We start from the raw sequence: 14,589 nt of genomic DNA on the forward strand, positions 1-14,589 counted from the left end.
TAAATTCATCCATTCATCTACACAGTTAGGTTTTCTTGTGTTTTTTTCTTTTGTGTCTTAGGGGAATCTCAGGTCAGCAGGGCAGATGAAGTTGTACTGATGTTTTTATTGCAGTCTCATATCTGAGCTTAGGTTCTGTGATGCCATTACTGGGATATTTTCAACTGTTTTCTGTTTTCTTATTTAATAAACCTGCCTCAAAAGAAGTAAAATCTAAATAATCTACCTTTTAATGCCTTTTTTATTGCTTGCATGAAGGAGCTTCAAAAAGCTTGGGAATATTACCATTCATGAAATATAGATGTGAAAATAAAACACTGTTATGTGCTGCTCTGGAAGATGTGCCAATTTCATATGACAGATGATGACAATATGAGTCTATTCTTACCATAAAAGAAATCCTTTTTAATCTTTAAATCTAAGACTGCTTAGAGATTGTTTAGGTTCTCTATTGGCACCTGTGTTTCTATAAAAAACCTTTTACATCAATGAAATCTTTTTACCACACAAACGGTTCTTTATAGTGAAAAAAGGTTTTCTTCACACTATGAAAAACATATATATTATTTTAAAAACTGTTCACTGAAAGGTTTATTTGGCAACCAGAAATTGTTCTGTCTATGGCATCACTGCAAGAACCACCTTGTGGAACCTTTATTTTAAAGTCTGTAGTCCTAATGCAATAATTTTCAATGGTGCCATAACATCACTGACGACCTTCTGGTTTAGTCTCACTATTGAATGATTAGATCTCTTGGCAGAGGTTTCAATTAGCGCAGTTGGCAACCCACAGCTTGCAAATCAATCCAGTAAGCCCAGGCAGGCATCACTGGCTTCCTCAGTCTCCGTCTGCTTTCAAATGGCTTATATTTTAATGTTTCTCTTCTCTTTGTTCTCTTGCAGTGGGGAAGACTTCCCTGATCACACGCTTCATGTACGACAGCTTTGACAACACGTATCAGGTAGGCAGCTGCCGGGCCGCTTGACGTCCTTGTCATTCTGTCACTCAGACAACTCCAAAGTGTCCCTCCCCTTATTGTGCAGCATCAAAGAGTCATCTTTAGAAAACATAATGGGCTGAGTTCAGTCTTTCATTTGTGAAGACAATTCTTCCAAATTGATTCTAAATGTTCACCATGATTATGTGGTTATTGAATCACAAACACATTTGCAAAATTTGATTATTCATTCTATATTCACCTCCAAACTCATCTGAATCAGCAGGAGCAGAGATGAATATACATATATGGTCAGTTCATTATCACACTGTATATGATACTGTGTAGGCGAAACTCTTGCTAAATGGGAATCCAGATTTTCAGTGAAAGCACACTGCAGGTGCTTATAGACTGTTTGTGAATTGTTGAATAATGTGAGGGTGGAAAGCATGCTTTTTGAAACAATCCACCTCATGTGAGATGTGTTTTGTCCCCCAAGATGATTTTAAAGTCATCATGAAAATTCACAATTTGTTCATGTTTATGTAATGGTTCATCACAATGTTAAAACTCAACCTTCCTGTGAAAACAACCAACGTTTGCTGTAAACCCCACCATTCTAAAATAGACTGCAGCTCACATTCATTATGAGTGTAACACCGACATCTTCCATCCCAATCAGCAACTAATGGATAGAACCAAGCCCCCCACTCTACTTTTTTTTTTTTTTTTTTTTTTGACTCTGTCTGCATTTCTGCAAAACTAGTCAATCAAGTCAAGTCACCTTTATTTGTATAGCGCTTTATACAATACTGGTTGTGTCAAAGCAGCTTCACAAGAGTCAAACAGGAAAATAGTTTGTCAATAATGTAAAAAGACAACAACAAAGAGTCATTTTTCCAGCTAAAGTCAGTTCATTGATGATTCAGTGATGCCAATATTCAGTTCAGCTCTCTTCCAATAGTGTCTGTGCAATCATTCAGACGTCCCCAACTAATCAAGCCAAAGGTGACAGTGGCAAGTAAGCAAAACTCTGTCGGTGACACAAATGGAGAAAAAACCTTGGGAGAAACCAGGCTCAGTCTCTGGCCAGAGGAAACCAGCATGATGTGGTTTAATTCCAGGCTGCAACAGGTGCAGAGGACTTGTCTGGTTCCCGTGTTCTTGTGCCTATGGCCGTTGAGGTTGCATCTAGTTGACAAAACTACATACATACATTTCACTGCAGTTTCCAGGTGAAATAGACTAGACTAGTAATAGATTAGTGGCAGTAAAACCCCAACAAGCGCCTTTTGTGGCTGTGTCATCTAAAAAGTGCTGCAAAATCTACCGTAGTGTTCTGTCTGCAAGGTTCTGCAGAAATTTATCCACAGTAACGTATTTTCAATGAGCCTGTGTTAGATATGTTGCTTCTTATCTCTCATCACGACTTTAAAGAAAAGAAAAGACAAGTAAGTCACCTTTATTTATATAGCGCTTTAAACAGTACAGATTGTGTCAAAGCAGCTTTACAGTGTTTAATAGGAAAATAGTGTGTTAATAATGCGAAAATTAAATTCTGCTGTAGCAACTCTAAAAAGAGGACAAAAGTATTTTTCAGTCAGTTCATCATTGATTCAGTGATATCATCGTCCAGCTCAGTTCTGTTCTCTTCAAATAGTGTCTATGGAATCAAGTTGACAATATTGCCAAAAATTAAGTGTCCCCAACTAAGGAAGCCAAAGTCAACCGCGCCAAGGAATCCAAACTCCATCTGTGACAAAAATGGAGAAAGAAAAAAAAAAAACAGGCCAAACACATAAAACAGTATGAGTGCAGGAAAATGATGTGAAAAAGAAAAGGAATAACAATAATTGTAGTTTTAAATGATAGTTTGTGATAGTTTTATTATTTTCTGTGTATTTTTAATTGCTTTTTCCTAATATTCAAGAATATGCCAGGTTAATTTAGCCAGAAATGTTCTAATTCATCCATGTCCTGCCAGACATTTAAAGGAATCATGCGATTTAAATTTTTCCTTTCTCTTTGGAGTGTTACAAGCTCTTGGTGCATAAAGAAGATCTGTTAAGTTGCAAAGACTAAAGTCTCAAATCCAAAGAGATATTCTTTATAAAAGTTAAGAGTCAACCACTCCTACTTAAAACGGCTCATTCTAACACGCCCCTACGTCTACGTCAAGATTTGGGAAGATTTGCATAACGCCAGCCAAATGTTCACGCAAAGAAAGAAGGCGTAACTTTTATTCTCACTGTCGCCGCCGCCGCTGCTATGTCGTGGAGACGCTGTGTGTTTCATTGTGAAAGCAAACTACTTTGTTTGGTCTTTCAAAAGAGGACACAACTAGAAATCAGTGGTTCAGTTGTATTTACAACACTGTCCCAGAACAGTTCAACCCAAATATACAGATGTGTGCAGCGCATTTTACGGAGGACAAGGACTGTTTTCTGAACCAGTAGCCTACAATGCCGGTGTCTGTTTCTATAAAGTGGGGCAGTTCCAACTTTGCAAGGAAAGTCTGGCACTGCTGACTCACAGCCTGTAAGTATGTTTTCATATGTAAAGTATTTGCCACTGATGATTAAAACACAAGTTTTGAGCAGTGTAGAGTAGCGCTTGTTGTTTGTCGTTTCTCCGATCACAAATGCGGACATGGTTTTATGTTTACGCAGTACAAATGCAACGCGTAAAAAGACAGTATAAGTCATCATAATCAGTAATTATGTTTCCACTGGATGCAACAAATGCCTTGTTCTGTAATGGGTTTTATTGGTTTTGTCTTGTTGCGCTGTGACACACAGCATCACAGTATGTTAAGGGGCATAACATTTCCGTCACACGCTTGAGGCATTTGGCCAATCACAACGTGCTGGATAACTGGCCAATGTGCACACCTGACCAAATAAGGGCAATGAAGGCACATGGGGAGCAAAACACACACAAAACAAGGAACAGAGTCTGACATGGGAACAGACACATAATTTTAGTTATGAATGGAATTTTTTTGCAAGTGTATGTTTTGTTTTATGCAACCTATTTTTTATTTTTTTTTATTGGCATTTGTTATAGCTCTTCTTTGATCATATCTATGGAATGGAATGAGGCACCGTTTGATTTAGAATATAGAAATGGAAGGTTTCAATAAGTAAGAGAGGGAGAAATGTGTATACAGTATAAGATAGCCATCACTAGTGAGCACTAGTGGATGGATTGTGTTTGTTAGTCAGTTATTGTTAGTGCTGTAAATAGTAAAACTCCATCGTCAGTTGTTATAAAGGGAAGTCGGTTCTGATCTAGTACCTAACAGTTCTAGCTTTTGTTTTATTGATAATAAAACAAAACTACTGTTTTATTAATAACCTTATAAATAACCTGTTATACATCATACAGCTTTGTGGTGTGATTCTCCTTCTGACTTCTTAGATCATTATCACATCAATTAATTTGGGATTACCACTTTTTCCAATTCTCCTCCCATTACTGTCACACCAAGCTTTTTAGAGGACAATTCACATTTTTTCACAAAGTAGTTAAGTAGTCAAAGTACTACAAGTAGTCAAAAGTACCCATGATTAGTGTATTTGTCTGTGTTCTGTCAAAATGCTATGTCATTTGTATTAGACTTGAATGCTTTCCACAATTTTTTTGCATGGTTTATAACCCATAAAACCTAAAGGACAGTGAAATGATGTGAATGGATAATCTTTTTTTCAGGCTGAAATGCTCTTTAGGCATATGTCTATTTAGATGTCTTTGTGTTTGGGCTGAGTCACAGCTTTAGTGCACTACAGGTTCTAACTGTCACAATAGTCCAGCTGTCTGAGACATATTATGCATGATGACGGCTCTCTAAGTCTCTCTGGCCTTGATCTTGCCTTTCTCTCTTTATATCCTCTCCATTCTGCTGCACTAACACTGTGTTCACAAATTACTCTTAAAACTTCAGTATTTTTTCTTAAAATGGCAGTTAAACTTTAGTAGAACACTGAGTACATTTCTATGCCAAATGGAAACCTCATCAGCAACAAATAAGGATTAATGTTATGTATTCACTCTATTGTTAATATCTTGTTATATAAATGTACAGTGCAAATTATAAAAAAAATGGACCCTTACAGTTGTCCTCCACACTGACAAAGTACCAATAGTAGTTTAATAAAATGACAGAATATAGAGTTAAGCTCTAACCAGCCACTGATCGGTAGTCTCACAATGTGTGTAACGATTATGTTTGCGTCATAAACCAAACTAAGCATGCTGTAGCACTACAGTGTCAAGCTGTAATAAGATTACACGCGTGCTTTGTGAACAGACTGTGTTGTGCTTTCTGACGAGATGGTAGATTATGGAATCTCAAATCCAGAGCGTTGTTTTGCACCATGCATTAATTCTTACTAAAATGCTTTGTTTTCTATTAATATAAAAACAAATATAAATAATAATGTAATCAAAAAATAGTGTAATATCGTAATCATTCAATGACTTGAATACATGATTGCATGAAATCTCTTACATTGTCAGATAATTTGATAATTTTATGGCAACTCAAGGTTTGTTCATGTCATATGGTGCAACTATATATATATATATATATATAATATATATATATATATATATATATATATATATATACTGTATTTTTTGAAAATTGATTATGATTGAAAAATGATTATGGTGTGTACACTTATATGTACTCAAGATTTAAAGAAATATATTATTTTAACTTGATGGTTATATACACCAACATGGTAAGTTTTTTTAAAAACACATAAAAACAGCATTAATACAAAGAGTGCTAGTGGCATTTTTAAGAATTTGGCATGTGTTTCTAAATGAGATGCCAGAGATATATATGTCCTGCATTTTAAATATATTATATAGCTATATATTATTATGTTTATTTTATATGTGTGTGTAGATGTACTTTTGGTCATGTAGACATCTTTAAAAAGTCTCTTTACTTTTGGTTGTGTCATCACTGGGACAGCAGAAAGTACTTTTTTTTGTCAAATTCCATCCTCGAATGCTTTATTTTTACATGAGGGATCACATGCTCTTAATGAAGCTCAGATTCCAGAATCTCATTTCAGACTGTGGCCATACAGTCATATTTATTGCTCATTGATAGCAACTGAATTTGACTTAAACCAAACCGTTTCTTTTGTCATCTGCATATGAATAAAATATACTGCCTCATCAGTGTCACCTTTGAGAAGTAAAAGGCATCTTAATGAGCTGTTACTCTCTACAGTTACACTGGAGAGAGGAAGGGATACCAGCTCTTTTCTAATTTACATATTCTTGAATAAGCTCAAATCAAGCTGCTTCTCAACATTGAGATTGACCTTAAGATGTCTAGCAGTGGGCTTTCATGATAGCATATGCCAAAAGAGCAGAGAGCATCACCCCAGCTCCTATCATCTGTCAGTCTTCTGCTCTCTGCAAAATGAGAGAGGCACATCAGCATATTTATGACTTTTCATCTGATGTAGATGAAGCACTGTCTGAGTCTATTACATCAACATTTAGAGAGAAATGTGAGTAGAAAATGACCATTTAGAGCAAAAGCTCCTGTATTTCCCTAAATAGACACCCACTACCAAACATATACTCAACTATTTAGGAAATAAAATGTCATTATTTTAAAATTGTTGCTTGCAATTTATGTTGATGATATATAAAATCATCAAAGAATCATAACAAAATAACCCAGAGGAAAATTGTATTGTTCAGAGGTTGCTCTGTCATAAATCAGGATGCGTTCTCAGTTATATTCAAGTATCAACTTGTTTCTCTTAAAATTCCTTAGTACCAAAAAAAACAATTGTTGCATTATTCATTTAGCCGTTCCTATTTATTTTAATGGCAGTTGCTTAGCTGGCACATACAGCTTCTGAAATAAAGCAACCTGGAAGCTGCCATCTTCGATTCATGGGAACTGATGCTTCTTCCATGTACATCTATAAGTACCTCAAACCACATTCATCCACGTAGAGGAGCAGTGCCGAAGCACAACCAAATCAATGTTCGTCTACAGTACAAGACATGCAGTTTTATTTTTTAACCGCTCAACGGTCAAAAGTTACATAAAATATATGATTACTTGTGAATGACTGTGAATTGAGAAACATGCTGTAGTTACAGGAAAAGCAGCCAAACCTTGAACCTTTGGTGTTGATGGAAATTGCTGTGAATGTATGAGTTTAGGTATGTTTTTACAGTGTTAATTACAAGAAATTCTTTATTCTATGAGCCCTCCGTTGTTTAATCAAGTGATGCACAGTGCAGCAGGAGGTTTCAGGTCTTTTCTCTTTAGTGGTGCTCTTGAGACCTTCACACTTCATTAGAAAGGGCTGAACAGTCAGCTGTATTAAACACACGCTACATGTTTCACTGGGGTTTTTAAGTCGGAATGACACTTTCTGCACTGGTTCTAGCATAGTTCTTCCATTTTAAGTGGGCCAAGGGAATAAGGAACATCATCAAACTTTCCAACTTTATCGTCTAATTGATTTAAGTACAGATAAAGTGGGGGTTAGAAACAGAGCAATAAATTTAGAAGAGTATTAAGCAAATGAAAGGGAAGAGCAGAGACTTACTGCCTGTCAGATATTCAGCTTGACTAGCTGTGTTTGTGGTTGTGGTTGTTGCTGCCACTCAACATGGGGCACTAGAGTGTGACTGTTTTCTGCTCTGCACAACCAGGGAGCAGAGAAGACACTGAAGCTCTGGTTCAAAAGCTAGTGAGCTGCCTCTGTAGACAGCATCATAGCCACACACTTGACATGAAGGCTACTCCAAAAAAGTAAGCAGCTATCTCTTAATATACCTTGTTTTGTTCAAATTCTATGGCAGCTTTACATGTGTCTCTTTTATAGAGAATGCAGTCTCATAATGCATTCTGACAAGATTGCATGAAAAAAGAAGCAATTTTTTGTAAAAAAAAAAAAAAAAAGATTAACCATTAAGAGACAATTTATTCCAACAAAACTCTGCTGTGAAGTTTTATCTTTAAATACACGTCGTCATATGAAGTCAGTAATATTAGTCTCACAAACTTAGAATTTTTTTAATGCTTTTAAAAAAGACAAATAATACAGTATAAGTTCTTAGTTCATTTTGAGTTGGATATGACTGAAAGTAATTATTTGTAAGTGAGTCAAGTGCAATTTCAAACAACCCTTTAACGAGTGTATTAAGTCAGTCAAAATATTTTGTCTGATTCAATAAAAACAGCTTACAATTTTGCTTTTGCAGGCTAGATGACCTGTAGCATCTGAATCTTCAATAAATAGATAAACAAGCCCAGATGCTTCTTCTTACCTGACATTCTATGACTTGGATCACTTAAAACCATCAAACACATCTTGTCTTTGTCTTGCCAAGAAGATGAATAATGGATAGTGCGCCATTTTATTTCCGCATCTCACCTAAGTAGCCTTAAGAATCCTGTCACATGTTGAAGGCAATGAATGTAGCTGTATAATGTAAACACGTTAAAGCCTTCCTGATATTGACCAGATGCCCCAACATTAGCCCACTCGATTGCTTAACGTGTCTCAGATTGTTCATCAGGCCGATTGAATGACGTCATCCCTTTAGGTTCCGCATTGAGCAGTTACATTCCAATCAATATGCCTTAATGAAACACATGTCATTCGTCTTAAGGGTACAGGAGTATCGATGCCAAATGGGCAACTCTCCAAGGTCTAAAACTATGGATAAATACCAACTCAGTCATAGGCCCAGATTTGATTCTGTAGAATTTGACAAATGTTCATCTACAGGCCAGCTTTTCATTCTTCCTAATATGATTTAGAGGCTCTGACTGTACAATCACAGTCAGGCAGGCACTTTATATGCAGCAAAGCTCCCAGCATGCTTTGAGTCTGCTCACCTAGGGGCATGCTGCATTCCTCAAATTTATGCTTTGATTAAATGCAAATAGAAAGATAAACAGATAAACAGCATTTGGCCTGACATTCACTCAAGGTGGTGCTTTGTGAAGCAGATTAGTGTGGCTAATTTCTCTTCTGGTGGAGTTTTAATTGGCGTTCGATTCAAATCAAACTCCTGCCACCATCCCTAGGGGCACAGCGACTGGTGTACTATGTCTAAAGGGCATGTGCTGTCTGCTGTGCGATATCAGCTATGATGGCTGCTTTTTCATAATGTTTTAGATGTTCATTATAGTCTATATTTATGCTAAAATTCTCAATAGGCATAATTCAGGTCTCCAACTCCAACTGACAATATTGTCTGAGCGGTGTATTGGAAGCATAAATAAAGACTTATAATTACCTGCTTCCTCATTTGGTACCTCAGGCAACAACTTTTGCTTGTGTGCTTGTCACAGTTTTATTTGCCAGTTACACTTTATTTATAGGAATTTTAGTAGCTACAGGAATTCAAGGAGGAACACCTTTTACCTCTGAGGCTTTTGAGGAGGTGTGCAGGAAACCACACTCTGTGTTTTAAAGCTGATGTGTGTGAAGCTTAATAATTAAAAATGTTTATGAATAATTCATTCTGCATCTCTTTGTGCGAGCACTCCTGTAGCTGTGCAAGATTCTATATTTAACATCGGCGTCACTTTCTCTCGCTCTCTCTCTTTCTCGCCTTCTTTCCTTGAAAAGCTCAACACCTTTGGTTTTTCATCTTGACACTGTTTAAACACGGGAGGTTTCTTTTTTATTTTTGTCACAGAAATCCCTTTTCATATATATGTTTGAAGCCTGCACTAAGCATAAACCAGAATTATAACACAAAAAATGAAATATTTTTAAAAACATTGGAGTCCAAATAACAGGGGACCCCATTGACTTTCACTGTATGAAAAAAATAAATTTTTTACACAGAAGAAAGAAAGAAATACAAATGTTGAACATAAGGGTCTTCAAAATATGGTTCATAGAGGGTCTTAGTTTATGTAGAGCAGGGGTCACCAAACTCGGTCCTGGAGAGCTGGTGTCCTGAAGAGTTTAGTCTGCAGGAAACCGGCCCTCGGGACGAAGTTTGGTGACCCCTGATTTAAAGTGAGACATGAGTGAGTAAAGACGACTTGCAGTTTAGTAAGTAATTGCTCTGACATGTTCATTAAATGATTGATTTCATAGTATGATTATGATTCAGACTAATAACTTGTGAATTTGTAAGTCTTTTTGACTGATTCCTTAAAAAGAATCAGCTCATAAGTCATTGGTTAATGAATCACACTCTAATGAAAAGCAACAGCAAGCAAAGTTTTCTTCATTTTATTTTGCTGTACCCAGCAGTATCTTTCCATCTCTCCTTACATTCGAGTAAAATATAATTTCTATTACTGTTGCACTGTATTTTCAGAGGAGGCTGTAAATAGCAGTGCAGGAATCAATGGAATATGCTAAGAAAAACATATTATATGCCTCGTGTGTAATATAAAAAAAATGGTCTGAAACGTCAGCTTATAATATGATATATTAAATTGAAGGTTATTTTTAATTCACAATGAATTATTACCTCTTTCATGTTCCAAAAGTAGATCAAGAGAGAGAGAGAGAGAAGGGGGATGGTCAACCCGCAGCGAAACCTAAAACAGAAGAAAGAAACAGAGTGGCAGGGTGAAAGAGCTCATTGCTTCTGTTTAAGACAGCACAGTGGCCTGGCATCGCTACGGAAACGGAAGCGTGACCATTATGCTGATGACCAGCTGTGTACGAGTGGATTGAGGGACCAACTGTTGTTTTTAGTCTCACACATGATCAGTTATACATTCATAAACACATGACTTTGTGTTTTGTATGAAAGAATGTCAATTTATAGTCCAGCTATTTGAATGAGTGAAATAAAATATGCACAAAATAAGGGGCTTGTTAAATTGTGAGGTTATATTCATTAGGGTGCATTCATGATAAGCGGTGTGTAATATATAGCAATTCCCAACTGCTTGATTGTTATATATTCAAAAAATATCAACTATGTTATCACTCAGCGGTATATTAAAAATTGGATATATAGTGAATACTACTTTATCTGCATACATACAGTTTACTCACACAAAGCAATATGTAGTGTATAGCAAATCTTGGCTACAGTAGAAATGTTCTACTTATCACAATCACAAAAAGGCCAGTCCTCTGTACTGCAGACTTCCATGATGTATTCTTCAGATCCCACTGATCTGTGGACCCCTATCGATCCAGGACCTGCCGACAGGGAGCTACAACTGAGAAGACCAGGGGCCACCTAGATAAAAGCACACACAAAACGCCTCCGTAAAATGCATTTGGATTAAGAAACAACAAACTTGACATAATAGCGTACATACCATTATGCAAATGTACACTTGGCATAGTTGCCTTTTTTTGCAACTGCTGGAAATTGAACAGAGGATTTAAAAAAAATATATGCTGTATATTGGATTCAACAGTCACACTCAAAAGACAATTTTCAGCAATAGCTGGTTTTACAAATGTAAGCGACACAATTGACTGCCCTCTTATTGCAATTAAAGAACCAGCAGAGAATGAATTTGCTTTCAACGACAGAAGGCACTTTCATTCTATCAGTGTTCAAATAATCTCACCAATGCAGATGTGAGGTGGCCTGAGCCAATACATCAGTTTATCTTACAATAATGTTGGCAGCTCATCTGTACATTTAAATTCTATGTGATGACTGGTTGAGAATATCTAGTAAACTCAGATAATCTTCAGGAAATCGGAGGTTCTGTTGTGGGATTTATTTGCTCACTATTATGTTTTTCCGAGCATGTAGGATTTTTATTCCTATAAAATGAAGTTTAAATTTAACAAAATGACAAAATACCTTATAAATAAGGAGCAAATACTATAAAATTTGTCCATGTGACTTGTGCACTGTCTCTCTCTCATGTATATATAAATCTACATATATGATAATATATGATAAATAAAAATTAATAGAAAAAAATGACACGCTAAAAAGTTAAACCAGTCATTTTAAATGCTACAAAGTGTTTTTTAAAGATTAAACTTAAGGGAGCATTAGATGATGGTGAAGGTATAAATGTACATGTAAAATAAGAGAAATAAATATGCAGACTTGCTGTAAATATCCAATATTGGCCAGTATTCATCTAATATAGTCCAACAGTGATATATTTAATATTGGCAGATTCATGGTTTTTTGTGTGAGGAACAGACATAAATTTAACCCCGTTATTCACTAAAATTCATCATCAATGCATTTGTTTGGAAAAATGTGTTTTATTTTTTTCATTTTTAATGTATGTGTTGTTTTCTCACGTTGCAGTATGTGTAATATATCATAAAGAGAGGCAGGTCCCAGAACAGAGTGATCATGTATAGCAGTTATTACCATCATCAAACTGACAGGCAGAACGTAATGGCTGTCTGTTTTAATCTAGACAACATCTTCTGATTCTTGGGACGATATCAAGAACACATTTATATTTGCCGTGCACAGAAACAGCCATATTTCCACTCGATGTCAACATCTGATTTTATTTTGTTCTTACAAGATGTTTTCCTTCTGTCATAACAGGCGACAATTGGAATCGACTTCCTGTCAAAAACCATGTATTTGGAGGACAGAACGGTAAGCAGTCTAGCATGTTCTAATACAACAGTAAATCAAATGCACTCCTCTGTTTACTATTCCATGTCAAAAGAGAAGAGTTTTAATGAAACCATATTGAATCTCCAAAGCTTTTTTATTATACCAGCTGGATGCCTGACAGTTTTAGTATATGGCTGGAAGCTCATGTATCAAGAAAATAGATCGTATCCTCTAGAGATGTCTGGAGTTTATAACCCAGAAATGATTCCATGACCTTCAGCGAAGCAGTTTGGTGTGGTTTTATAAGGTCATATCGATCCAGCTCCTGGCTTGTGTTTATGTAATTGTGTGTGTTTGAGAGGCTGAATAATTTGACTGTTCAGCTGGCCGGTCTCTGACTTGCAGGTTCGGTTGCAGTTGTGGGACACGGCAGGCCAGGAACGTTTCAGGAGCCTCATTCCGAGCTATATAAGAGACTCAACCGTAGCTGTGGTGGTGTATGACATCACAAGTGAGTGTAACACACGCACACTTCAGTGATTAAACCTCCTCTTCAATACATTACCGAAGGGCTAAAAAATCATGGTGGTTAACATGATTACAGCTGCCCGATTTGTCAAGTTGAGATATGATCAAAGATGATTTTCTGTCAGTAAAGTGCGTTACAGGTCTGCCCTTGTTTAACACTATAACCAGATAGATTCAACCCCAAAGATTACAGAAGCAGCTGTAGGTTATTTGTCATGATAAAAAGATGACAGTTTTATTGTCTGTAAGCCCCACTGTGACTTTTAGAGATAGAGTAAACGATGCACACAGCTCTGTTGGTGTCACCAGGAAACAGCCAAAGTCAGTTTCACCTTGAAGCAGAAGCAGGTTCACTGATGTCATGCACATGAGCATGAGCAGGCGTAAATGCCATAATAAAACCTTAATTTATTAGTCAGTTGAATATTTCAATAATATGTCAACAGCACACAGTGATGTACAATAGTGGCATTATATTTATTGCATTTTCTTAAGATAAGAAATAATATAAGCTCAATTACCATATAAATTTGATATAAAAAAATGAATTAAAACATTTTGATTAAAAAAAAGTAATAAAAATGTTTAAAATAATTTACCCTCCAACCAAAGTATTAATGTAAATAATAATGATATGATCAACACAACTTATAAATCTGTTATGGCTGTCGATTAGTTGAAAATAAATGAATAAATAAATAAATACATTAAAATTTGTCAAAATATAAATATTTTTACATTGAATATGCAGATAAATTGTAGTTAAAGTTATTGTAGCCATTCAACATAACAGTGTGATGCAGTATACCAGCCTAAACTACAAATTATCAGATTGTTTTTAATTTGCCATTTATTAACAAATATGATAACAATTTATAATTTAAGTGATCTTAAAACAATATTTAACAATATTCAGCTGGGTACACATGGACCCTCCTCGGTTGGCCTCTCTCTTGCTTTATGGAGTGGCGCACAAATTATTTTGGATATATTAAACAGCAATATTAACAGCAGAGTCTGAAATCTAGATTATTTCAGTGTTAGCCCTACAAAGTATTTACCACCTTCTATCTCTGTTTTTCTCTATAAAGATGTGAATTCATTCCAGCAAACTTCCAAATGGATCGATGATGTGAGAACAGAGAGAGGAAGTGATGTCATCATCATGCTGGTGGGCAATAAAACAGATTTGGCAGATAAGAGGTGAGTTGTCTCACTCTCAATCTTTCTCACATGCTTTTATTTTTAAGCTGCTTAACAAGGCTGATTCACTCACCAGAGTGTGAATCAAAGCTGACAGTTTCATTAAAGAGATTCTCTGAAAAACAAAAGTGAAAAGGAAGCCTTATTCTCACTTTAGACTTCTGGGAATAAAAGGCGATGGATAATCTGAGAACAAACCCTATATTTGTGTGAAAGATAAGAGGTAGAGGAAGCCATGCAAAAAGTAACACATTGTTTATAGAAGGTTTGCTCTAAAAGGGAACTCTCCCTGACAGTGCTGGAGAGTAACTAGGTCAAAGCAGTGATGCTTAACTACACTTAGTATTAACTTACAATTAAGTTTTAAAATAACAAGCTACTATTT

The 14,589-nt window shown here is 36.0% G+C and overlaps 1 protein-coding gene across 1 annotated transcript in view; it reads left to right on the plus strand.

Moving 5' to 3' along the window:
- The window catches only part of LOC109112082 (ras-related protein Rab-6A-like), a 358,885-nt gene extending 344,658 nt beyond the window's left edge, over positions 1 to 14,227 (plus strand). The window contains exons 2-5 of the mRNA XM_042758243.1: positions 904 to 962; positions 12,459 to 12,512; positions 12,879 to 12,984; positions 14,093 to 14,227. Of these exons, the coding sequence (XP_042614177.1) occupies positions 904 to 962; positions 12,459 to 12,512; positions 12,879 to 12,984; positions 14,093 to 14,208 (335 nt within the window). The 3' untranslated portion in view covers positions 14,209 to 14,227. The remainder of the gene's footprint in view (positions 1 to 903; positions 963 to 12,458; positions 12,513 to 12,878; positions 12,985 to 14,092) is intronic.
- Positions 14,228 to 14,589: the final 362 nt, after the last annotated feature.

Source organism: Cyprinus carpio, chromosome A6 (assembly GCF_018340385.1).
Source record: "Cyprinus carpio isolate SPL01 chromosome A6, ASM1834038v1, whole genome shotgun sequence".
In the NCBI taxonomy this organism is placed as follows: domain Eukaryota; kingdom Metazoa; phylum Chordata; class Actinopteri; order Cypriniformes; family Cyprinidae; genus Cyprinus; species Cyprinus carpio.